At 41.8% G+C, this 27,321-nt stretch overlaps 2 protein-coding genes across 6 annotated transcripts in view; one reads left to right on the top strand and one right to left on the bottom strand.

The window, feature by feature from the left end:
- LOC115112985 (brain-specific angiogenesis inhibitor 1-associated protein 2-like) overlaps nt 1–23,553 on the top strand; it is a 181,574-nt gene extending 158,021 nt beyond the window's left edge. For 2 of the 4 annotated variants that reach the window (XM_065012692.1, XM_029640123.2), the window contains 5 exons: nt 840–1,044; nt 1,383–1,454; nt 1,674–1,845; nt 12,161–12,198; nt 22,106–23,553. In XM_065012692.1, the coding sequence (XP_064868764.1) occupies nt 840–1,044; nt 1,383–1,454; nt 1,674–1,845; nt 12,161–12,198; nt 22,106–22,205 (587 nt within the window). In that variant the 3' untranslated portion in view covers nt 22,206–23,553. The other 2 variants (XM_065012691.1, XM_065012690.1) reach the window with 2 other exon arrangements.
- The window catches only part of aatkb (apoptosis-associated tyrosine kinase b), a 41,300-nt gene continuing 37,204 nt past the window's right edge, over nt 23,226–27,321 (bottom strand). For both annotated transcript variants that reach the window (XM_029640118.2, XM_029640119.2), the window contains exon 13: nt 23,226–27,169. In XM_029640118.2, coding sequence (XP_029495978.2) covers nt 27,141–27,169 — 29 coding nt within the window. In that variant the 3' untranslated portion in view covers nt 23,226–27,140. The remainder of the gene's footprint in view (nt 27,170–27,321) is intronic.

Below are 27,321 nucleotides of genomic sequence, written 5' to 3'. Positions count from 1 at the left end.
CTGTTCATCCCTACTTTCTCTGATCTGGCAGACTCACTAAACACACATGCTTAATTTGTAATGATGTCTGAGTGTTGAAGTGGAACCCTAGCTATCTGTAAATTAAAATCTGGTTGGATTAATATAAGAAATTTGAAATTATTACTTTTGATACTTAAGTATATTTTAGCAATTACGATTTTGTAAACATTTGTCTGTTTATATCTTTCAGGCAAAATAGCACAAATCCTAGGTGAATTAGGTTCATATAAAAATGAGGTGAAGGGCAGAGGCAAGGCTTTAAGAATAATGGAAAAAATACTTATGGTTTGATTCAACCTGTATCTCAGAAGTTCTGTGCTATAGAGCGATTTAAATTAATCGCAGGAAAATTCTCAACAACAAAAGAGTGAGAAAATTAGGATCCGACTGTCCATCTGTATAGGACTAAGGACTAAATCTTGGAGCTCAATTGAATCCGTATCAATTTTAGTTTGAGCTGACATAACCGTGTGTTAATGCGGATTTTCAGTAAATGTATGAAAATCATGATTTTGAGTAACAGTATTGCACATTTCATGTAGCCTAATTTTGGCCAGACAGCCTAACCACCAATCAAGCAACATTATGGACTAAATGTTCAAATCCTTTTGCTCAGGATTCTTTTGCTGCGACAACACTGGTCAAATTAAGATCCTACACCTGTAGATATAGTCTCTGCTCCCACTGTAGTGAAACGTTTTAAGAAGTCCAGCTAGTAACTCCCTGTTTCATTCTGTTTTCTTCCGTTTTGGTGTCCAATGAACACATCCCTAGATTTGTTGTGATAGTCTCTGTTCCTTTCTCCCTCGCTCCTCCAGGTCCAGAGACCCGAACCCTTCCCCGGTCTAGCTCTATGGCAGCAGGACTGGAGCGGAACGGTCGTATCCGTGTCCAGGCCATTTTCTCCCACGCGGCTGGGGACAACAGCACCCTGCTCAGCTTCTCTGAAGGAGACGTCATCACCCTGCTGGTGCCTGAGGCCCGCGATGGATGGCACTATGGAGAGAACGAGAAGAACAAGATGTAAGTAGCCTAACTCCATCTGATTCACTTTGTCTATGGCACCATGAGTAACATTTAGTTGGTGGTCCTCTGAAGCTCAGTTGGTAGAGCATGTCACTGGCAATGCCACAATAGTGGGGTTTGATTCTCGGGACCACCTATACATGAAAAATGTATGTGCGCATGACTGTAAGTTGCTCTGGAGAAAAGCATCTTCTTAATGGTATTTATTAGGGTGAATCTTTACATGAGATATGAAATCATACAGTAAGTTTCCTAACTCTTGGTTTTGTTGTCAAATGCTGCTGTCAATGTTGAATTACTGTTGCTGTTGTTGAATCCTTGTGTCTCCTCATCAGGCGGGGCTGGTTCCCTTTCTCTTACACACGTGTCATCCCCGAGACTGAAAGCGACAAACTACGAGTCAACAAGTACATTTTCTCTTTTTTTTGCAGTATTGTGTTTGGTATTTGCAAGGAAACAGGCCTTTAATGCTCATCTTTGTGTTATTCATTAGAAAATTATCTGTTCATGTGAGATCAGTTATTTTCAGTTCTGGCTATGTCTTTGTCTAATTATGTCTGGTTCCAGTAATCAGCTATTCTCATTTCAGTCTGTGTGTAACTAACTGACTGTATGTCTGTTTCCAGTCTCCACCATGGTAAGAGCAGCAGCACAGGCAACCTGTTGGAGAGAGAGGACATGGCAAGTGCCCCTCCCCCTGACTACGGTATGTCATCTCGCCTGCTGGCACAGAGTGCTGCGATGGCACACAGCAGACAACAGCGCCCATACAGCATGACAGGGCCAAGCTTCTCACAGGTAAACAACAACAACACGCACACAGACACACACACACAGACACACAAAAAGACACACACACTTGACCCCCAATCCCTCCTTCCCCCAAACACGTGTAAATATTGGGCTATAAATTGTGCCTTCCTGTGTTATATTTATGCTAAAATGTGTAATCTATTCTACTGAGCCATTTACTTTATGTTCGTATTCTTATCTTTTATTATTGTTGTTGCATTGTCGAGAAGGAACCTACAAGTAAGCCTTTCATTGTACAGTATATACTATGTGTATCCTGTACATACGACTACTAAAACATGAAACTTGAACTTTGGCATCCACACGTAACCTTTATTTAACCTTTATTTAACTGGGCAAGTCAGTTGAAAACAAATTCCTATTTACAATGATGGCCTACACCGGCCAAACCCGGACGACGCTGGGCCAATTGTGTGCCGCCCTATGGAACTCCCAATCACAGCCGATTGTGATAGAGCCTGAATATGAACCAGGTTGTCTGTAGTGACACCTCAAGCACTGAGATGCAGTGCCATAGACTGCTGCGCCATTCGGGATCCACATACAACCCCCCCAAAAAAGACTCACACACAGAGTTCAGTTCCCTCTGCTTTGGAAACGGTAGCTGAGCTGATGGGATGGTAGTGTGTCAGAGAGAAACACAGAGAGACAGTGTGTGTCTTGTAAAACTTGTGGGGACACAATTCAGTCCTATTCAAAAACCGTACTCTTACCTTAACCCTAACCCCACTGGCAATTTTTAGCATGCAAACAAACACAAAAATGGTGGGGATGCATGCCAGTAAAGCCACTACACAACACAATACTAAACAATATATTATTTGCACTGTAACGGTGACAAACTGTGCCCACAAACTGTCCCAACAGCAGAGACCGAACAGCAGTCCCAACACCTTACCACTGCTAAACCTGGCTATCAGCTGAGCCTTGTCTGGCAGCGAAACAGTTCATTCAGCCTCATTTACTGCCTTTTAAAAAAACATAGCTGATATGGCTGACTTGCTTAAACAATTGTGGTTTCTACTGAGAATTGAGATGTGCGAACTATGGCATAAGGGGACGACAAGCGGATAAGAGGCAATTAATGAGTGAGCTAGGACACACGTAGTCAATATAACTATTTGTTCAACACTTTTCAAATATACAGCGACAGAATTCAGAACGTGCCGTTCATACAGTGTTCTCCCTGTACACCAAGTCCAAAGTGTAGGATAAATAAAGGGGGCATATAAGCAGACAATGAACTCTCTTACAAAATTCAATGATTACATTTCTCTAAAACAGGTTATAGGCTACATGTGCACCACCAAGTCAAAACAGTAGGCAAAATTAAGAATGGAAAATAGACCAAATTATTAGGGTGAGGCAAATGGGCTACTAACAGCTTACTACAAAGCATACATTTAGTATTACTTTCTCCCTGGCATATTACATAATTTATGCAGCAGCGTACAATATATTTTTGGACTCACCTAGTGCTGTGCTTACTTGAAGGTGGCGCGGCAGTACTTTTTGGCCAAATTTTATCATCAAAGTCATGCATTCTCTGGGTTTTTGGTGCTTTCAAGACAACTGGGAACTCTTGGAAAAAAAGGTTGAATCATGATGACATCAGTGATCTTCAGGTCATAGCTCTAGAAAGAGGCCCGAGTTCCCAACTTACATTTCCGAGTTGGATGACCGTTTAAATGTACTTTCCCAGTCGGAGCTCGTTTTTATTTATACCTATATTTAACTCTGCAAGTCAGTTACAAACAAATTCATATTTACAATGACAGCCTACCCCGGCGGCACTGGGCCAATTGTGTGCCGCCCTATGGGACTCACAATCACAGCAGGATATGATTCAGCCTGGGTTCAAACCGGGGACTGTAGTGACGCCTCTTGCACTGAGATGATGTGCCTTAGACCACTGCGCCACTCGGGAACCCTTTTCTTGAGTTCCCAGTTGTCTTGAACTCATTGAAGTCCGATTTCCCAGTCCCGAGTTAAGTTGTTTTGGGTGCGGCAGAAATCATGCTGGATTGACAAATCAAATCCAATCAAAGTTTATTTGTCACGTACGCTGAATACAACAGTGAAATGCTTACTTACAGGCTCTAACCAATAGTGCAAAAAAGGTATTAGGTGAACAACAGGTAGGTAAAGAAATACAATAACAGTAAAAAGACAGGCTATATACAGTAGCGAGGCTATAAAAGTAGTGAGGCTACATACAGACACTGGTTAGTCAGGCTGATTGAGGTAGTATGTACATGTAGATATGGTTAAAGTTACTATGCATATATGATGAACAGAGAGTAGCAGTAGCGTAAAAGAGGGGTTGGCGGGTGGTGGGTGGGACACAATGCAGATAGCCTGGTTAGCCAATATGAGGAAGCACTGGTTGGTCGGCCCAATTGAGGTAGTATGTACATGAATGTATAGTTAGTGACTGCATATATGATAAACAGAGAGTAGCAGCAGCATAAAAAGAGGTGTTGGGGAGGTTGGGGGGCTGCACACAATGCAAATATTCCGGGTAGCCATTTGATTACCTGTTCAGGAGTCTTATGGCTTGGGGGTTAAACTGTTGAGAAGACTTTTTGTCCTAGACTTGGCACTCAGAGTACCGCTTGCCATGCGGTAGTAGAGAGAACAGTCTATGACTGGGGTGGGTGACTGGGGTCCTCTGACACCGCCTGGTGTAGAGGTCCTGGATGGCAGCTTAGCCCCAGTGATGTACTGGGCCGTACACACTACCCTCTGTCATTCCTTGCGGTCAGAGGAATTGCCGTACCAGGCAGTGACTCAACCAGTCAGGATGCTCTCGATGGTGCAGCTGTAGAACCTTTTGAGGATCTCAGGACCCATGCCAAATCTTTTTAATTTCCTGAGGGAAATAGGCTTTGTCGTGCCCTCTTCACAACTGTCTTGGTGTGTTTGGACCATTCTAGTTTGTTGTTGATGTGGACACCAAGGAACTTGAAGCTCTCAACCTGCTCCACTACAGCCCCATAGATGAGAATGGGGGCGTGCTCGGTCCTCCTTTTCCTGTAGTCCACAATCATCTCCTTAGTCTTGGTTACGTTGAGGGATAGGTTGTTATTCTGGCACCACCTGGCCAGGTCTCTGACTTCCTCCCTATAGGCTGTCTCATCGTTGTCGGTGATCAGGCCTACCACTGTTGTGTCATCTGCAAACTTAATGATGGTGTTGGAGTCGTGCCAGGCCATGCAGTCGTGGGTGAACAGGGAGTACAGGAGGGGACTGAGCATGCACCCCTGGGGAGCTCCAATGTAGAGGATCAGCATGGCAGATGTGTTGCTACCTACCCTCACCACCTTGGGTGGCCCGTCAGGAAGTCCAGGATCCAGTTGCAGAGGGAGGTGTTTAGTCCCAGGATCCTTAGCTTAGTGATGAGCTTTGAGGGTACTATGGTGTTGAACGCTGAGCTGTAGTCAACGAATAGCCTTCTCACATAAGTGTTATTTTTGTCCAGGTGGGAAAGGGCAGTGTGGAGTGCAATAGAGATTGCATCATCTGTGGATCTGTTTGGGCGGTATGCAAATTGGAGTGGGTCTAGGGTTTCTGGGATAATGGTGTTGATGTGAGCCGTTACAAACCTTTCAAAGCACTTCATGGCTACGGACATGAGTGCAATGGGTCTGTAGTCATTTAGGCAGGTTGCCTTAGTGTTCTTGGGCATAGGGACTATGGTGGTCTGCTTGAAACATGTTGGTTTTACAGACTCAATCAGGAACATGTTGAAAATGTCAGTGAAGACACCTACCAGTTGGTCAGCACATGCCCGGAGGACACGTCCTGGTAATCCGTCTGGCCCCGCAGCCTTGTGTATGTTGACCTGTTTAAAGGTCTTACTCACGTCGGCTACGGAGAGTGTGATCACACAGTCGTCCGGAACAGCTGATGCTCTCGTGCATGGCTCAGTGTTGCTTGCCTCAGTGTTGCTTGCCTCGAAGCGAGCATAGAAGTGATTTAGCTCATCTGGTAGGCTTGTGTTAATGGGCAGCTCGCGGCTGTGCTTCCCTTTGTAGTCTGTAATTGTTTGAAAGCCCTGCCACATAAGACGAGCGCCGGAGCCGGTGTAGTATGATTCAATCTTAGCCCTGTATTGATGCTTTGCCTGTTTGATGGTTCGTTGGAGGGCATAGCAGGATTTCTTGTACGCTTCTGGGTTAGAGTCCCGCACCTTGAAAGCTTCAGTTCTAGCCTTTAGCTCAGTGCGAATGTTGCCTGTAATCCATGGCTTCTGGTTGGGGTATGTACGCACAGTCACTGTGGGGACGATGTCCTTGATGCACTTATTGATAAAGCCAGTGACTGATGTGGTGTACTCCTCAATGCTATCGGAAGAATCCCGGAACATGTTCCAGTTTGTGATAGCAAAACGGTCCTGCAGTTTAGCATCTGCTTCATCTGACCACTTTTTATAGACTGAGTGACTGGTGCTTCCTGCTTTAACCTCTTGCCTCTACTTGGGACGCTTGCGTCCCAACTAGAGCTCTGGAAATGCAAATGCGCTACGCTAAATGCTAATAGTATTAGTTAAAACTCAAAAGTTCATTAAAATACACATGCAGGGTATCAAATTAAAGCTACACTCGTTGTGAATCCAGGCAACAAGTCAGATTTTTAAAATGCTTTTCGGCGACAGCATGAGAAGCTATTATCTGATAGCATGCACCAATACACTACAACAGAAAAGCACAGCAGGGGACGTAAACAAAATAATTAGCATTTCGGCGTTACACAAACCGCACAATAAAATAGAAAACAGTCATTACCTTTCACCATCTTCTTTGTTGGCACTCCTAGATGTCCCATAAACACTATTGGGTCTTTATTTCGATTAAATCGGGCCATATAAAGCCAAGATATCGTTATATGTAGACTGTGTGATAAACGAAAAAAACAGCGATTTCACAACGTAACGTCATTTTTAAAATTCAAAAAGTAGACGATAAACTTTCACAAAACACTTCGAAATACGTTTGTAATGCTACTTTAGGTATTAGTAAACGTTAATAAGCGATAAAAATCATCCGTAGGCGATGTAAATATCATTAGCTGTCGTCTTGGAAAAAATTTCAGGAGAGAGCTCTTCCGGAATGATCTGGGCGGAGACCGGAGGTAAGTCGTGCCCCTCTTTCGGTTCAACCAAGAATCAAAGATGATTCAATTCACAAGACTCTAGACAACATGGGGATGCTGTGGGAGTTGAATGCTCGGTCTTATCTAATTCGGCTCACTGTTAACAATTGCTGGAAGTGGCGCAAGGATATTTATTTCCATTTTCTGTGATCAGGTTTTCCTGCGCTTTCCGATGTAACGCACGTTATGTAATAGCCACAGTCGTGATTTAACCAGTTTTAAAAACGTCCGAGGGTTTCCTATCCACACATTCTAACCATATGAACGTACTATATTCCTGGCATGAGTAGCAGGGCGCTGAAATGTTGCGCGATTTTTAACAAAATGTTCAAAAAAGTAGAGGGTCGACTGAAGAGGTTAATGTTTTCTTGTAAGCAGGAGTCAGGAGGATAGAGTTGTGGTGGGATTTACCAGATGGAGGGCGAGAGAGAGCTTTGTACACGTCTCTGTGTGTGGAGTACAGGTGATCTAAAAAAAATAACTCTGGTTGCACATGTAAGATGTTGATGGAAATTTGGTAGAACTGATTTCAGTTTCCCTGCATTAAAGTCTCCGGCGACTAGGATCACCTCTGGGTGAGCGGTTTCCTGTTTGCTTATTTCCTTATACAGCTGAATGAGTGCAGTCTTAGTGCCTGCATCTGTCTGTGGTGGTAAATAAACAGCCAAGAAAAGTATAGCTGAAACTCTCTTGGCAAGTAGTGTGGTCTGCAATTTATCATAAGATACTCTACTTTAGGCGAGCAAAATCTAGAGACTTCCTTAGATTTTGTGCACCAGCTGTTGCTTATAAATATGCACAGACTGACCCCCTTCGTCTTACCAGAGTGTGCTGTTCTATCCTGCCGGTGCAGCGTATATCCCGCTAGCTGAATATCCATGTCGTCATTCAGCCACGATTCCGTGAAACATAGGATATTACAGTTTTTGATGTCCTGTTGGTAGGATATTCGTTATCGTACTTCGTCTAGTTTATTGTCCAATGATTGTACGTTGGCGAGTAGTATTGACTGTAACGGCAGCTTTCCCACTCGCCTTTCCCGGGTCCTGATCAGGCATCCGGCTCTTTTTCCTCTGTACCTGCGTCGCTTCCTCTTGCAAATAACAGGGATGTTGGCCCTGTCGGGTGTTTGGAGAATGTCCTGTGCGTCCTGCTTGTTGAAGAAAAAGTCTTTGTCTAATCCGAGGTGAGTGATCGCTGTCCAGTATCCAGAAGCTCTTTTTTGCCGTAAGATACGGTGGCAGAAACATTATGTACAAAATAAGTTACAAATAACGCGGGAAAAACACATAAAAGCACAGCATGGAGAATGTTGAATGTGTATCATTTTAAGCTTGGAAAAGAGACCCTACAACCCAGAATTGGGACCACACACCCCCTCCACCGAATAGCAGGCTAGTGATTGCTTTGCAATGCTTGCAGTTTGCCACTGATTCCTTCCAAACCACTCATTGTTGAATTTGCGATTTCCAACTTGTGGTGTAATGCTTATGTCCAATGGCCGCTGAATACCAATACGTTTTATCTATAATTTCTCTTCATTATTTCTCTTCATATGACAAGGATTAAAAAGGATTTGCCAGTAGATTGTCAACTTGATTCATGATGATGACTGCTTGCTAAGATTTTGAAAGTATGATGTTGACATGATCAGTCCAATCAAAGCTACAGTAGATATAACGTGATTTGACGTCATTTAATCTGTGGTCAATGACCTTGAGCCTTCTTGGATGGGCACTTCTAATGTAACTCTATGGCAGCACCCAAGGGGCTTGATTTTTCGAGCTCTACCCTCTACCCTAGATTTAACGGTGAGATAGTGTCCCCATGAGTGCAAGAACACTGAGCCAATCATGGTGCAACTGGAGAAAACACTCCGTATTTTCCGCTAGCTGCCCCACCACCATAGAAAGCACTGAGCTAGGCTGAAACACCTGCATTTTGGAGCTGCCTTACTCAAGAATGCAAAAAGAGACCATGTTTGTATACGGCTTTATTAACTGAATGATTTTTTTATTTTATTTTTACACTGTTAACCTAATCCAAAAACCTAACCCTAAACCTAAAACTAACTCTAGTTCCTAACACTAAACCTAATTCTAACCGTAACACTAATTCTAATCTTAACCCTAAATCCCCTAGAAATAGCATTTGACCTTGTATAGTTAAACACGTAGACACACACACAGGAAGTTTATATGCACAAACCTCGAAACTGTGAAAGCATCTGAAATGTGCAGGTATTTCTAATTTTCATGACTTTACTGACTGCACATAAGATGATGACATAAATACCCCGTGCCCGTGCTGCATGTACATACGTGTGGTCTTCTTTATGCATTCATGACTGTAAGTCGCTTTGGAGGAAAGTGTCTTTCAAATCAAATTGTAACAGTGAAATGCTTACTTACAAGCCATTAACCAATGATGCTTTAAGAATATAAGAAGAAAAATGTGTTAAATAAAAAATAGATAAGTTAAAAATAAAAAATAAAATAAAAGTAACAAATAATTAAAGAGCAGCAGTAAAATAACAATAGCGAGGCCATATACAGGGGGTACCAGTACAGAGTCAATGTGCGGGGGCACCGGTTAGTGGAGGTAATATGTACATGTAGGTAGAGTTAAAGTCACCATGCATAGATAATAAACAGAGAGTAGCAGCAGGGTACAAAATGGGTTTGGGTAACCGTTTGATTAGCTGTTCACGAGTCTTATGGCTTTGGGGTAGAAGCTGTTAAGAAGCCTTTTGGACCTAGACTTGATGTTCCGGTACCTCTTGCCGTGCGGTAGCAGAGAGACCAGTCTATGACTAGGGTGGCTGGAGTCTTTCACAATTTGAAGGGCATTCCTCTGACATCTCCTGGTATAGAGGTCCTGAATGGCGGGAAGCTTGGCCCCAGTGATGTACTGGGCCGTACACACTACACTCTGTACTACCCTCTGGAGGCCGAGCAGTTGCCATACCAGGCAGTGATGCCATCAGTCAGGATGCTCTTGATGGTGCAGCTGCAGAACCTTTTGAGGATCTGAGGACCCATGCCAAATCTTTTCAGTCTCCTGAGGGGGAATAGGTTTGTCGTGCCCTCTTCACAACTGCTTTAGTGTGTTTGGACCATGATAGCTTGTTGGTGATGTGGCATATATTAGTATTATATATACAGTACATACAATACTGTACATACACTACTCAAGCTCACTTAGCTAGATACAGCCAAATATACTGAACAAAAATATAAATGCAACATGCAACAATTTCAACGATTTTATTCAGTTACAGTTCATATGAGGAAAGCAGTCAATTGAAATACATTTTTTAGGCCCTAATCTATGGATTTCACATGACTAGGCAGGGGCACAGCCATTGGTGGGCCTGTGAGGGCATAGGGCCACCCACTTGGGGGCCAGGCCCACCCACTGGGGAGGCAGGCCCAGCCAATCAGAATAAGTTTAATACAGCCAAAAAAGGGCTTTATTAAAGACAGAAATACTCCTCAATTTCACCAGCTGTCCGAGTGGCTGGTCTCAAATGATCCCGCAGGTGAAGAAGCTGAGTGTGGAGGTCTTAGGCTGCTGTGGTTACACGTGGTTTGCGGTTGTGAGGCCAGTTGGACGTACTGCCAAATTCTCTAAAATGACATTGGAGGCAGCTTATGGTAGAACATTACATTTTCTGGCAACAGCTCTGGTGGATATTCCTGCAGCCAGCATGCCAATTGCACACTCCCTCAAAACTTGAGACATCTGTGGCATTGTGTTGTGTGACAAGACTACACATTTAAGAGTGGCCTTTTATTGTTCCCAGCAAAAGGTGCACCTGTGTAATGATCATGTTGTTTTTTAATCCGCTTCTTGATATGCCACACCTGTCAGGTGGATGGATTATCTTGACAAAGGAGAAATGCTCACTAACAGGGACGTAAACCAATTTGGGCACAATATTTTAGAGAAATAAGCTTTTTGTGCTTATGGGTCTTTTCTAGGATATTTCATTTCAGCTCATGGAACATGGGACGAGCACTTTACATGTTGTGTTTATATTTTTGTTCAGTTTATATAGGAGGAGTCAACCATCAATGTGACAGGCTGTGTGTTTTACCAGTACACCAGGTCCCCAGTCTCACTCAACACAGCTTTCTCACAACGTTCTGGCCCATTAACTTACGTAAACAGGGGATCAGTTCCTCTCTGCCTCACACACACAATCTGTGTGTGCATGTGTGTGTGCGAGCATGTGTTTCTGAATCTAACTGTCTGTGTGTGTCTGTCCGTCCGTGTGCGTGCGTGCATGTGTGTGTGTGACTGGCCTCACAGAGATGACAGAGCCCAGATTGGAGAAGGCTGCTTGCTGCTTGGCTGCCTCTGGTACTGACGAAAGTAGTTGTGACAGGAGCCCGCTGATAACATGAAGAGGGACTGGCCCAGCTGACTGTAGACACACACACATTGTCGCTGTTTGCGAGAGTGAGCGGGAGCTATGTCACATTATGTAACACCAAAACCCTCCAAACTCAACCCTTTACAGGGCTTTCGGGTAGGAGGAGGTGGAGAGGTACTGTACGTGGGCATGATAATAGTCTCTAATTGCTCAGATAGTCACGTAACAACTCCTTTGTCTTGTTTTCCCATCTCAAATCATTTTAGGGATATGTCTCTAGTGGCGTTCTGAGAGAATAGAGATAGTTACAACAGACAGTTCTGTTAGTTCTATAGTTGTATCACTCTGACTAAAGGCAATGGTGTTCTGCTGGTGCCCCCTACTGGCTCATATCAGTATGTCAACTGTCAACACTTCATTGACCGATAATATCATATTTATATAGGCCATTTAGCACTTTTATCCAAAGCAACATAAAGTCCTGTATACATAAATGTTTCTTAATTGTGGCCCTAGCAGGAATCAAACCCACGGTTCTTGGCATTGTAAGCACCACATGCTATCGACTGAGATACATTGGACAGTAGCCTACCTGTCTGTCTGTCTACCTTGTCTAACATGGCAGTACAATATAGCCAGCAAATCAATTGCTACTGTTTTGGATTGCCAATCAAGCAATACTGTTATCATGAATTCTCAAGTTTCCAGTGTGACACAAAAGTGGCAATGACTTGATGACTGAAAAGTGGTTTGTCTTTGTCTCAACAGCAAGGACTTGAAGAGTATGAGCAACGTTTTTCAACAAGGTAAGCTCACTCTTCTCTCTATAAGATACAAACAAATACCTTTGATTGTGATACTGAATTGGTAAGGTTTGGACAGGATTGCACTAGAAAGACTGGGGATGCATTACATATACAGTATCAAAGAGTAGCCAGTACAAGTAGGCAGGTCATTCCACTAATAGGAACTCTGACTTTACATCAACTGTCAAACTACAAACAAGGACACATCAGGTTTTTGTTGTGTTATTTTCCATTTTAATGGTTTCCTTTCTGTGATTTATGTTTCTGTTTTCTCCCCGACTAATTTGATTATGAGACTTAGCTATGATATTATCATGATCAGGTGGGATAAAAAGGTTGGTTTAGGTTTGTTTGATACTGACAGTTGGGCCAGCCGATCACAGTAAGAGGTGAGATTCTAGACCCGGTACCCAAAAGCCCAATGGTGGTCCACCTCAACCCATGTTGGACCAATGGGAATCACTTATCCTTATCCCATTTATCCTACTAAGTATTTTACCTCAATGTTTTTTCCTTTTACCTTGAAACATATGTTTTGCATGAGCTTTTATCGTTAAGTTTAATTTGGGTTATTTTTACATTCATTTTTCCTGTTTTTAAATTTGAAGTCAGGGAAAAGCCTCAAGCTTACACACTCCCATACTGACCCTCCACGCATCATGCAGCTAGCTAGCGCCTCCATATTATTACTACTATCCCGCTGCGCCCCACACTGTGCTCTGTGTCAATGTGTAGACTACAGTATAGTAGACCTGGGTACATGTAGTCTGTGTTTTCTATACTATTTGAACTCAGGTCTGCAGTCAACATTGACTGTGAAAGGCTGTCAGTTCATGTCCGAGAAATGAAATTAAAAACATTGTACTGTCTCCTCCCTATACCTCTGGGGGAAATGTTATGTTTACTGTATGAAATACTATGATATTGAAATAGTCGTTGTGAATGGATGAAGGGAATGTTCAGACAGAGGCAGTAACATGACACCCAGCTCCAAAGTTGGCCAAACTACAGTACATGCCTGTAGATTGGCCAACTGTATTTGGCTGTGGATGTGTTGCTCCACTGTTGTTTCTTTGAGTGCCTATATACCCCACCTACCTGGAAGCTTCTCCTTCTCTTTTGTTCCACAGTTCCGAAGGGGGAACAGTTCCGAAATTGATTTCAACAGTGTGAGAAGGGACAGACAGACACACAGACAGACACAGACTCAGCTTGCTGCTGCTGCAATAGGACTGACTGCCTGCCAGGCACCTCTGCAATCCCTCATCAATAGCCCTCCTCGCCAGTCACTCTCACCCCTCCTCTCTCACCCTCTCTCTAACCTTCACCCCTCCTCTCTCTAACCCTCACTCCTCTCCCGCCCACTTGCTACCCCTCACTCCTCCTCTCTTGCCCTCTCTCTAACCCTCACTCCTCTATATCACCCCCTCTCTAACCATCAATCCTCCTCTTCCACCCTCTCTCTAACCCTCACCCCTCTCTCTCACCCCCTCTCTAACCCTCAATCCTCCTCTTCCACACTCACTAACCCTCAATCCTCCTCTTCCATCCTCTCTCTAACCCTCACCCCTCCTCTTCCACCCTCTCTCTAACCCTCACCCTCTCTCTCCTGCCCTCTCTCTAACCCTCACCCCTCTCTCTCCTGCCCTCTCTCTAACCCTCGCCCCTCCTCTTCCACCCTCTCTCTAACCCTCACCCCTCCTCTCCCGCCCTCTCTCTAACCCTCACCCCTCCTCTCCCGCCCTCTCTCTAACCCTCATCCCTCCTCTTCCGCCCTCTCTCTAACCCTCATCCCTCCTCTCCCACCCTCTCTCTAACCCTCACCCCTCCTCTCCCGCCCTCTCTCTAACCCTCACCCCTCCTCTCCCGCCCTCTCTCTAACCCTCATCCCTCCTCTTCCACCCTCTCTCTAACCCTCACCCCTCCTCTCCCGCCCTCTCTCTAACCCTCATCCCTCCTCTTCCACCCTCTCTCTAACCCTCACTCCTCCTCTCCCGCCCTCTCTCTAACCCTCACCCCTCCTCTTCCACCCTCTCTCTAACCCCCACCCCTCCTCTTCCACCCTCTCTCTAACCCTCAATCCTCCTCTTCCACCCTCTCTCTAACCCTCAATCCTCCTCTTCCACCCTCTCTCTAACCCTCAATCCTCCTCTACCACCCTCTCTCTAACCCTCAATCCTCCTCTTCCACCCTCTCTCTAACCCTCAAGCCTCTTCTCTCGCCCTCTCTCTAATCCACCACAACACTCCCCTCTCCACCTGAGTTTACCAGTCCATCCCCCCCCGTCCCCCCCCGTCCTCTCCCTTCCATCCCACCAAGGGGCAGACTTGTCTCTCCCCCTATACTCTTCCTCCTCACACCCTGCACTTCCACGCTACGCTGCAGTTCCCAGGCCAAGCACTGGTGGAACCAGAACCACAAAGCAGAACCAACTAACCCCACGCTAAAGGACTGACACCATCCTGAGCCATCCTTATTAAAATCATTGGAATGATGGACTTTGTCTGAGGAGGAACAGTTGTCAAATCTTTAGCTTGTCTTTCATGCATGTACATGTCTTTTCTATTTAATCGGGATTTCTTCCTCTGCAAACATACAATAAAATTAAACAAATGTTTTTAAATAAAATCTTCAGTGTTCTCCAGCAGAATCAAGGTTGAAAGATGAAGGATTTATATTACCAGTGTAAATCAAAAATGGTAATCCAAAGGGGATTGTTTTATTAATGTAAAGATGATCATGTATGATGATCAAAAAGTTCAAGTTCATCTACAGTATACTGTGTCTTCTTATGCTTCAGACAGTGACTTTACTTTACAGACTGTGAGGTCCTTCGGGTAACTTCTAATATCCCTCTTTAAATGAGAGGTTATGTATCACATGTAGTGAAATAACTCAAATGTAAATGTTCATTTTTCATTTGAATTTATGAGGGCAGGTGACCAATGAAATAGATGGCAATGAATATGTACTGTACATAAATGTACCATAAAATAAAATGGATGATTAATTATTAATATTTTTATTTCACCTTTATTTAACCAGGTAGGCTAGTTGAGAACAAGTTCTCATTTGCAACTGCGACCTGGCCAAGATAAAGCGTAGCAGTTCGACACATAAAACAACTCAGAGTTACACAGGGAATGAACAAAACATACAGTCAATAATACAGTAGAAAAAAAGAAAACAAAGTATATATACAGTGAGTGCATATTAGGTCAATAAATAGACCATGGTGGCGAAGTAATTACAATATGGCAATTAAACACTTGAATGGTAGATGTGCAAAAGATGGATGTGCAAGTAGAGATACTGTGGTGCAAAAGGAGCAAAATAAATAAATACAGTATGGGGATGAGGTAGATAGATGGGCTGTATACAGATGGGCTATGAACAGGTGCAGTGATCTGTGAGCTGCTCTGACAGCTGGTTCTTAAAGCTAGTGAGGGAGATGGGAATCTCCAGCTTCAGTGATTTTTGCAGTTCGTTCCAGTCAGTGGCAGCAGAGAACTGGAAGGAAAGGCGACCAAATGGGGAATTGGCTTTGGGGGTGACCAGTGACCTTCTGGAGTGCGTGCTATGAGTGGGTGATGCTATGGTGACCAGCGAGCTGAGATAGGGCGGGGCTGAGTAGTGTATGTACTGTATGGGGCTTTGGTGGCAAAACGGATGGCACTGTGATAGACTACATCCAGTTTGCTGAGTAGAGTGTTGGAGGCTATTTTATAGATGACATCGCCGAAGTCAAGGATCGGTAGGATGGTCAGTTTTACGAGGGTATGTTTGGCAGCATGGGTGAAGGAAGCTTTGTTGCGAAATAGGAAGCCGATTCTAGATTTAATTTTTGATTGGAGATGCTTAATGTGAGTCTGGAAGGAGGGTAAAAACAACAACCCTCAACCCTGAAAGAAAGAAATGCAAGGCTCTGAGTAGGGTTACCGTTCAGGCGTTCATGCATGAAAGAAAAGACAACAGATACCTGTTCTACACCTCTGCCATCCCACGACAAAGGTGCTATATTTCATGGGGCCCGATTCAGACCTTTGCTAAGCAGGACTTAAGTCAAGAAAACATGGAGTTCATTCAACATTATTTGACTTAAGTCCATGTTAAGTCAACTTATCTCAAGTCTGAATAGGGCCCATGGTGCATAAACCATGTTGCCAAAGCAACACCCTCTCTTCTCATTCTCTCTCATCCCCTTCAATCAGTGCTGCCTGGCTGCCAACTGTTTACAAATAGCTTTAATAATTTACTAGACCGTGTCTCTTGCTGTGCATACAATAGGATAATGATTTGGGAGCAACATAAATAAATGTTTTCTATCTATAAACCATTCAATCTAATCGTGTCCCCTGTGCAATTACCATATGTCACAGAACAAATTAGGTAATTCTAGTCTGCCCAGGTATATACTGTACAGAAACCTTGGAGACAATAAATGGGTGCCCTTAAAAGAGTCATCATTTGCCAACAGCACAACTGCAAATTATGGCAATAACTGAATTGGATCGATAGCCATTTAGATCTTCGTAATAAATAAGCTTGCATGTACTGTGTCTCTTGCTATTTTGACACATATTTGCACTACACAATGAGAAACCTTTAAAAGGGAGAAGGGTTGATTCGTTATTGTAACTTTGTTCAGCCTTCTTGTACTTTAGTCTTTGTAGTAAAAGACCTGTATCTGAGGCAGGATAAAATATGTATGTCTGTTATTTCTGTGTGCTGAATAAAGAACGACGCTAGTCTGTTTGTTTGTCTGTCAGTACCTGTCGATATCAACCCCTGTCCTGCCCAAATCAGAAATGATTGCCGCTAAGTATGAGGCTATTTGCAATGACAGCACTATCTTTGAATTCCCCTTGAAATCCTATTAGATTGACCCAATTGTTATAATTTGCTAAAGGGAGAAAAAGTGACATTTACTGCCAAACTGTACTACCCAAAACTCCTTCCCTGCCACAAACAAAATGTCTCCTTGCTGTGTCTCTCTTGCTCCCTGTCCTTCTTGCTGTCTGTGTGTAATTCCTGTCTTCCCCTAGCTTTGCCAACCCCCTTCTCTGTCTATCTGTGTTTTGATAAATGTAGAGACAAAAGCGCTCTCAAACGAGTTACTACGACCGGAAGCTGCCAATGTTTCTTCTTTCTCCACTAGAATAAGGCTAAGGTATGAGTGATCAGACTGCAACATCTGAAGAGATGGCACACCCACTCTGTGTAAAAAATAATAATACAATATAGTATTCTTCTATTATTTGTGATTACATTTTTTGGAACAATGCATTTTTTGGTGTGAAGATGAATTGGAATAATGTACAGAGAATGATTGATATTGATGTGCATGCTTTGGGGGACACCAAAATAGTGTAATGTTGAAAAATGACCTCAAATGTATGGTGACTTTCTACTATAAAAATAAGCTTAATAAATATTATTTCAGTTGAGCACTCTATTGTATTTCTGTACCCTTATTCATGCACATCTATCTCTAAGGCCTTTGCAATCTCAGGGGACTTTTAACATAATACTTCTTTATTTTAAAGACCGTTATGCTTAATTGGGAAGTTAGTTTATTTGTCTAACATGATATACAGCTAAAGGCCAACAATAGTTGCTTCTCATTGGTTGAGTAATCTATAACACCTGTTATGTGTTGCAGTAGAACAAGTATTTAAGATGCTTGGGGAATACAAACTTGGTAATGGATGAAGTAATTCATTATTAATCCAAATGCATAACACTAATGGTAACACCCACACATGACACGGTCATAACCATGTTATAATATGTCATAACAACTGACATAACTTGTCAACCTGTCATAATATGGTCATAACACTAATGGTAACACTTTACTTGACACCCAGTGTCACAACACATGACACGGTCATAACCATGTTATAATATGTCATAACAACTGACATAACTTGTCAACCTGTCATATGGTCATAACACTAATGGTAACACTTTACTTGACACCCAGTGTCACAACACATGACACGGTCATAACCATGTTATAATATGTCATAACAACTGACATAACTTGTCAACCTGTCATAATATGGTCATAACACTAATGGTAACACTTTACTTGACACCCAGTGTCACAACACATGACACGGTCATAACCAGGTTATAATATGTCATAACAACTGACATAACTTGTCAACCTGTCATAACACTGTCATGACCAATATATTTACACCTGTTGTGACATACTGCATTATTGCATTATTTTATGGCTGGTTATGACACCTACATGCGAGTGTCAAAATCCACATTTATTCAAATGTGTGGGGGGGTTCAAGAACTTTCCTTTTGTCTTAAGTCCTTTGTTGTTGTTGTAATTCATTCTTTACAGCCCTGTTTGTTTTTCCATCATATTTTAAATAACTTGTAGAAAATACACTTTATGACACTGTCATAAAGAATTATGGCCTTCCTGTGTCACTTTACTTGGACTAAGAAAATGCCTTTTATAACACTGTCAAGAAGCATTATGACGATCATAATCATATAAGCCAGATAGGCCTATTACATACTGCCCTTATGTCAGTCAGCAGTCACAAAGAGGGTGTCTTGTCTTGCTCCTAAAATCTACTCCTACATTTATCCCAGTCATCAGAAACATAGCGTTCGTTGGGGTCGGTGCGTCTGATATCAATGTGTGCACAATTACAATGATAATTACAATGTGGTCCATTTCAGAACATTTTAAAATAACAAACATATTGTTGACATCTGACTGAGCAGTCCACTGTCTCATCAGTCCAGCCAGGCACTTTGTAGTCTGTCTCTCCGACATTTCCAACATTGTTTCAATATTCAAAATCGATCTCCAGCTGTCCCATAGCAATGAACGAGTCGGGTGTCGGGATGAGACGGGCAGCGTTTCTCAGCCAGTCGAAATCATGAATCAGCTGGCATCATTTTTATGGATATATACAAAGAAATGTCAATTGAAAAAATGTTAAACGAAAAGAGGTGCAGCTAGTTTGCAGTCTTTCCACCTTCAGTTTGAAGTGATTGTGTTAGCTGTGTTGTTGTCTAGCTCCTCTGAACAACAGTGTCCTGACGAGTCAGCACATGTTCTTTGCCAGGCGAAATCGCGCTGCATTAGCTCAGTGTTATGGATGTATCCAAATAAATGTCACTAGAAAATAGCTTAAACAGACCCAAATGTGGCTACTGTTATTCTGGCTGCACTTTTTGACGTGACTACGTTAGCCGTATTTGGCTAGCTAGCAAGCAAGGGGTAAGAACGTTGCCAGCCAGTATGTCAATAAAACATTTAGAAAGCTCGACTGGGTCGCGTCCATAGATACAGAACAAAAAGACTGAATGGCTGGGTCGCGTCTCTAGCAACCGAACCGATAGAATGAACGACCAACCGGCTTGGTTAGCAACCCTAGATTTGTGTAGGGACTATATCTTGTGGAATAATTAAATAGTGAATACATTCATCAAAATAACAATTGAATGAAAATATTATTATTCATTATTTGAATTTTTCAAAGTTGGTGTTTGGAGGATATATTGGAACGTTTCGCCAGACCTCGACTTCGTCTCAGGTCTAACAACACCTGTGCCAATATATCCTCCTAACACCTGCTTCTCAGGCATTATCACTTAATTGTGACATGGCTATGACCGTGTCATAACGTGTTATGATGCTGTGTGTCAAGTAAAGTGTTTCCACAATAACCATATTACTATTGTACAAATTAGTTTGTGTTCACATCTAGTAGTAGTCGTCACCTTAGCTTCCTCTCCCACTTCCTCATGCATGCAGTGCTTCACTCCACCTTACTTTACACATTTGCTGTCGCCTTCTATCTCAATGTTATTTTCAGGATTGTGGTCTGCCCACTGCCCTTTCTAGTACAGTACAGTAGGTCCTGTTTTATTTAGATAGTCACCTATCGATGGTCTATAGATGCTCAAACTGCATCTTTGTTGTTTTATAGCAGCTTGTGAGGGTTCGGGTTTGTGGGTGGAACTAGGGTTAGTATATAGTTTGTTAAACAGTTTGAATATTTACTGAACATCTGTATGGAGACTATCCAAACAAAGTGTTAGCGGAACTATCCAAACAACCCCCGATCCACCGCTATACCCTAGCCGGCCAGCTCCTCCTGCTGCTCCCAAAGAGGTATTTTTCCTTACTGCAGATTAACTTTACCTGTGAGTCCTCCTAACCTGCTCTGGGTATCGTGCCATTTAACTGTTGTCTGTATTTACAGTACTCTGTGGACATTTGATTGGTGGAATGTTTGTGTACGTGTCATATGCCTGTTTATTTGTGTGTGCCTGCTTGCTTGCTTGCCTCGCTCCTCTCTATTTGCTTGTAACTTTTTTATGTTGGTTCTTTTGTTTTGTTGTACTGAACAAATTGCATTTTGGGGAGTAACACGCTTTGGTGAATGGTATAATAGCCTAAGATTATTAACTTTAGTGTTATTAACATCAGTTGTGGTTTTGTCAAAATATGTCAAACTAAACATACACAGTAAAAAAAAGTCCTTTTGTTTTTACACAACTTACTGGCAGCAAGTTACCTGTAAGTTACTGTATAAAAAGTACAGTATGTTACCGTAAATTCCAAAGAAACTTTGGTTTAACAGTTTTTAACTGCATCTCTTTACAGGAATGTACTGTTAAACCAGTTTAATTGGAATTTACAATAACATTCTGTAGCTTTTCTTACAGTAACTTACAGTAACTTACAGTAGACTTATGTGAAAACAGTGTTTTGAATATGTTTTGCTGTCTTTAAATGATTAATTGTTTATGTAAATTATAAGTTCAACACAAATGTAAATATGTTATAAATATGTCATTATTATTTGAACACTGTGGCTATGGTTAGTTTACTAAGAAGTTAGACAGTGTATTGAAAAGTAAGCTAAATGATTTACCCAATGTTTTAAATGAACATGAATGTTCACACCATAGGACTGTTTACCTTTTCAGTTTGGGACTTTTGAGTGAACAGTTTGCCCGCTTTTGAGTCAAACGGACCCCTCGTAAGTGACAAGATGATTCCCATGTCACCATTCAGCCATTCACCAGCTTCTTCTCCCTTCTATGTGCCTTGCTATCTTTCCCTCCCGCTATCTTAGTGCACCTCCCTGTCATCATCTGGTTTCATGAGGAGGGTCCTAGCCTATTCACCCATTCTATGGCTTTGTCTGAAATTGCACCCTATTCCCTATATAGTGTATAATTCTTTTGCAGAGCCAGCACACTATTTAGGGAATGGGGTGTCCTTTTGGAAGTCCCCACTATCTCTTGAACAGTTGACATTATTTTATTGTCTTACGTCAGATTGTCTCACATAGTAGTGATGTCACTTGGCGGAAAAGAGTGGATATTTGTCATCATTGAAGTGCTTTCATTCGGTGTCTCGCCAACCAATCAGGGATGGGCATTGGTTGTGCATTCCACCCAGATAATAATATACATTCTGAAAATATTAATTTAGGGCTCTATTCAATATGTATCGCGCAAGTTCAGCATTACAGCGTATTTACATTTCAAAGCAATGTTCCTGCGTTAGCGGAGACTGCATTCACAGTAAACCTTATGTCGGCTCAATCAGAAATGACCTTTACATTTCTATCGCGCATTTCTAAAGCTTCAGTGATACAGACTGACTAGAGCCTTAACAGAATCTTGCCTTGCACACATCAAAGCCTTATTTCACCCTTATTCCATCTGCATTCAGAGGCAGCTCCAAACTCACTCGCCAAACTTCTCTACTCTGAACTCCGTAATGTTTGTCTTAATAACTAATGGATCATTTGGTTCCCTCCACCTCTCCTCCCGTTCTTCATCCATTCTGTCCCTATCCCTTCCTCCCTTCCTTCCACCTATCCGTCTTCCCTCCCTCTTGTCCGTACAGTGTCCCTCTGCCTCAGGAGGAACCAGCCCAGGCCACTGAGGACCAACCCAGGCCTCTCATCTCTGTCGATGACCAGTCTCCTCCTCCAATCCTCTATTAGCTCCATGCTCTACTTCCTATTATCCTTGCCTCTGATTGGTTGCTGTGAAGCACAGATACATTTAACCAGCCAATTGGAAGAAGAACCCTGATTTTGTTTGACAAATCCAAGCACACACAGGACTAATCTTTCACAAGTAGTGTAGACCATGTGCTGCACAAGTTTTAGCAGACTAAACTATCCATAGCATTCAAGCACACCTAGCCTTGGACTGCCTCTTCAATACAATTAAAGCATTTGAAAACAGTAATAAACTGTATGCAGTAAATTATAACTGAATCTGTTCCTTGTTAATAATGTATGCATATGCTTAAGAAAAGGTAATTGTTTGATCTATCTTATTGTGGGTGTCTAGTTCTATGATCTAGTCGTATTTTACTTCTTGCTATTAGCGATTTGTAAGATTTGGAGGAATTTCTTTGAATTTGTTTGTGTGAGCAATACATTTGTCACAAAGTAAACTATGTTATACAGTATATGTTAAAGGGCCTGTATCAGGGAGAATATAAAGAGCACAGGGCATGGCGGCTTGTAGAAACACATTTCTACATGAGTCTGAGCCGCACACTAGATTAGGAGAGATGGAGAAAGAAAAGGTCAATGTTATACACAATACTGTAAGTTATAGCATTCAAATGCTTTTCACTGTTATTCTCAAATTTTAAATGACAGAAAAACAATAATATTAAGCATTCATGCATATATCAACTGTATAGTATGACATTAATACAAAACAATATAAAGGAGTTGTTGTATTTCGTACTATTTTATAAATGTATTTGCTTCTCATCCCGTTTCATTTGTCTGTACATTTATAGAAAAAACACTGAATTTACTAGAGAAAATAAAGTGATATTGCAGAGTATATTCCAGATATTACCTGTGCGTTTGTACTGTGTTTATAAGAAACTCTTGAAAAGCACGTCTCCTTTTATACTCTTTTTTTAAAGTGAGCATTATGAGTTGGCTAGAGAGCACAAACAGATTTGGGACCAGGCTATGTAATACATGAGACCCACATCCTTGTGTAAAACAGACTTTATTTATATTTCATAATAAGGTACAGAAAGTAACCATGTGACCAGTAAGTGAGTGTGGGTGGGGCACATTTACTGACAGCATGCCTAAACTAGTCCTGCTCGTTTAAATCACAACCAGCGCATTACCAAATGTTGCTCCTTATCACAATACCCCCTTTGTCTCACTAGCCTGGGTACCAGTTGGTTTGTGTCATCATTACAGTGGCATGATGACACAAACAGACTGGTACCCAGGCTATCGTCTCGCTATACAGATGTAGGATCTTAATTTGATCACCCTGTTGCAGGAGAACTTTCCTACAATGCAGGGCGTTTCAAAATTGTAGAGTATTTGATGTTTAAAAAGCCTTTGGAAGTTTGTAATTTCCTCTTTGAAAATTGTATCAAGCCCTACAAAAATGTTCATGAATTATAACCCACAAAATTCACATTTCCTGTTGCTGCGGGATTATTTTCCTGCTGTAGCAAACTGTCTCAAATTAAGATCCTACATCTGTAGGGTTAAAACATTATAGATCAAATATATATTCCTGTTGCTGTTTGCCTCATGACTTCATTAAATATATCTCTTTGGCAACAATAAAACAAAGACATCTCCTTTTATCTCCCACTTCCAGGTCATTTCTTGATATCTTCTTTCTTTTTTTGAGATATAAAAATAGTACATACACAGACGGCGGTCTAGATAGATCTATAGACACTATACTAGTGAACAATATTAAAGCTCTAGAAAGGCAAACAAACAGAACAAAACACACTGACTGCTTGGAGACTAGAGTGGATCTGAGAACCATAGAAATAGAACCTACTGTATGTAATTCTATATCTAGGTGTTGAAATAAATTGGCACCCTGGTTCTTTGAAGCTAAAGCCTACAATGATATTAGCCTGGTCCCAGATCTGTTTGTACTGTCTTGCCAACCTATGGTGATTGAGGTAGGCAAGACTGCACAAACATACCTGCGACCATGCTGCAGTGATACTGATGTAATACTGCATTATCTTACCAGCCTGACTGTACGGAATGCTTTCTATGTTACACCCACAACCACCTGTCTTCCTTTCTATAGCACATACATTTTCACATACTGTACATAGCAATGTAAGGTCCATAAATTCCAAATGCACCTTCCATTGTTAAAATCATGAACACAACCGTGAAACATTACACAACGACAAACCCATGTAGCATCACCAAACCCTTGACCACCACACAGCTGAACATAAACAATATGTTAACACTGAACAAGTACTCAGTTCTGTGCTCTTCCAATAGTCATTGGATTATTTCATCTTCAACATGTTACCGAAGCCACTTGAGCCACTTGAAAATAATTTGTTTGTTATTCCATTCTTTAAGTTTCATTTTTAGGTTTCCTATTTCTTAAAAGTGATAATTTCATCAAAGGTGTTCTATAAAAATGATATGCTACTGTATCTGTAAGTTTATCTGTGTATTTGTAAGCTTGCTGTTCTTATACTGCAGTACGATTTTCAGAATCGGAAATGTACAAGTTCTTTGATAATTTAACAAAGAATCTTCACCTCAAGACAAGGAGACCTATTACACAGCATGTGATGACGTGCAGCTCAACACAGAAGCCAACATATGCTGTGATTTACCCACACTACCTGCTGCAAAGCACGTGGATCCAAAATCCTAAAAAAGAAGTACAGCATTTATTAAAAGTCATCTGAATGATATTGCCTCGAAACTGACTTGATGGATTCTCACAATAAGTCCAGGGATGTATGTAAAAGCAGAGGTGGATTCACTCGAACCAAAACGGAAGCAAACGGAACCAACAGGGGAAGGACATACCTGAATTTGTTTTCCGGCGCAAAACGTTTTGCAACTGTTTGCTACGGTGTGCACTAATGATTACACCCTAGGCATTCAGAGGGAGGGGAATAGTGACCCACACAGACAGAGGGAGAAGAATAGTGACTCTGGAATTCTGATTGGTGGGAATCAAAAGGGCGATACATACAGTACAATACAGTGGTGGTCCTACTCCTTATAGGAAACTCTGGAGTCACTAAATGCAGCATTGATCATCTCTGCTAATACAGTCATTTCAAGGCAACAACTTTCTGCCTTGTTCAATAGCTCCATTCCTTCACATACACTTAGGTGTCCCATTATTCTCTTCAATGGATGTAAAAGTGTTTGGAAACATGTAACGTTATTATATTACATGTGCAATTTCATTTATATTTGAAGAGGACAGGTGAAGCAATGTCTCCAAGATATGTTGTTGGTCACTTTCCAACACCGATCCTTCAGTGAAAAGCCTGGATTCTGTCCTTTCCTCCATTTTTGTCACTCCCTCCTCCTCTGAGTGGGGTACACGGTGTGTCCTGTTTAGATACCCATGTTTTTTGCTCTCCATAACATACTGTAAATGAATGATGACTATGGTGGCAAACAACGTTCCAAAGTTCGTCCATAGATTTGTGTTGTCGCTCAAAAAATATGTTGAACGCAACATAAAAGTCTTTACCTGCATATAAGTTCTTTGTAACATATATTACTCTGTGTATTTACAATTGAAGTAGGAAGTATACATACACCTTAGCCAAATACATTTAAACTAAGTTTTTGTCACAATTCCTGACTTAATCCTAGTAAAAATTCCCTGTCTTAGGTTAGTTAGGATCACCACTTTATTTTAAGAATGTGAATAAATCAGAAAAATTGTAGAGAGAGAATGATTTATTTCAGTTTTTATTTCTTTCATCACATTCCCAGTGTGTCAGTAGTTTACATACACTCAATTAGTATTTGGTAGCATTGCCTTTAAATTGTTTAACCTGGGTCAAACGTTTCAGGTAGCCTTTCACAAGCTTCCCACAATACGTTGGGTGAATATTGCCTCATTCCTCCTGACAGGGCTGGTGTAACTGAGTCAGGTTTGTAGGCCTCCATGCTCGCACATGCTTTTCCAGTTCTGCCCACAAATTTTCTATAGGATTGAGGTCAGGGCTTTGTGATGAACGGAACCACTTCCTTGCAAGCCGAAGAACACCATCCCAACTGTGAAGCACGGGGGTGGCAGCATCATGTTCGGGGGGTACTTTGCTGCAGGAGGGACTGGTGCACTTCACAAAATAGATGACATCATCAGGGAGGAAACTTATGTGGATATATTGAAGCAACATCTCAAGACACCAGTCAGGAAATTAAAGCTTGGTCGCAAATGGGTCTTCCAAATGGACAATGACCCCAAGCATACTTCCAAAGATGTGGCAAAATGGCTTAAGGACAACAAAGTAAAGGTATTGGAGTGGTTATCACAAAGCCCTGACCTCAATCCTATAGAAAATTTGTGGGCAGAACTGAAAAAGCATGTGTGAGCAAGGAGGCCTTCAAACCTGATACAGTTACACCAGCCCTGTCAGGAGGAATGGGCCAAAATCCACCCAACTTATTGTGGGAAGCTTGTGGAAGGCTACCCAAAACGTTTGACCCAAGTGAAACAATTTAAAGGCAATGCTACCAAATACTAATTGAGTGTATGTAAACTTCTGACCCACTGGGAATGTGATGAAAGAAATAAAGGCTGAAATAAATCATTCTCTCTAGTATTAATCTGACATTTGACATTCTTAAAATTAAGTGGTGATCCTAACTGACCTAAGACAGGGAATTTTTACTAGGATTAAATGTAAGGAATTGTGAAAAGCTGTATTTGGCTGAGGTGTATGTAAACTTCCAATTTCAACTGTATTATCATATATTATTTTATATATTCTCATAAGAGTTGATTCTCTTTTCCCCTCTTCTTCCACACCATAAACAATAAGAGGCACTGTCTTTTCAGAAACCTGATGTCCAAAAAGCTCTACATAAAAGTCACGATAAGTTTATGTGGTGCAGCTCCTGGGTGGCTGTCTACTCTCTGTCCCCATCCTCACTGCTCCCTGAAGAGATGGAGAGAGAGACAGAGGGAGAGTGACAGAGGGAGAGGGCGACAGAAAGTGCGAGAGAGAGAGAGAGAAAGAGGTGGATAGTTACAACTTATTCATTATGTTTCATTATTTACTTTGTAAAATCCATACAATAAGTTCTCCTC

The sequence above is a fragment of the Oncorhynchus nerka genome, linkage group LG28 (genome assembly GCF_034236695.1).
Source record: "Oncorhynchus nerka isolate Pitt River linkage group LG28, Oner_Uvic_2.0, whole genome shotgun sequence".
Lineage (NCBI taxonomy): Eukaryota > Metazoa > Chordata > Actinopteri > Salmoniformes > Salmonidae > Oncorhynchus > Oncorhynchus nerka.
This window is presented reverse-complemented; position numbering and strand designations above follow the sequence as displayed.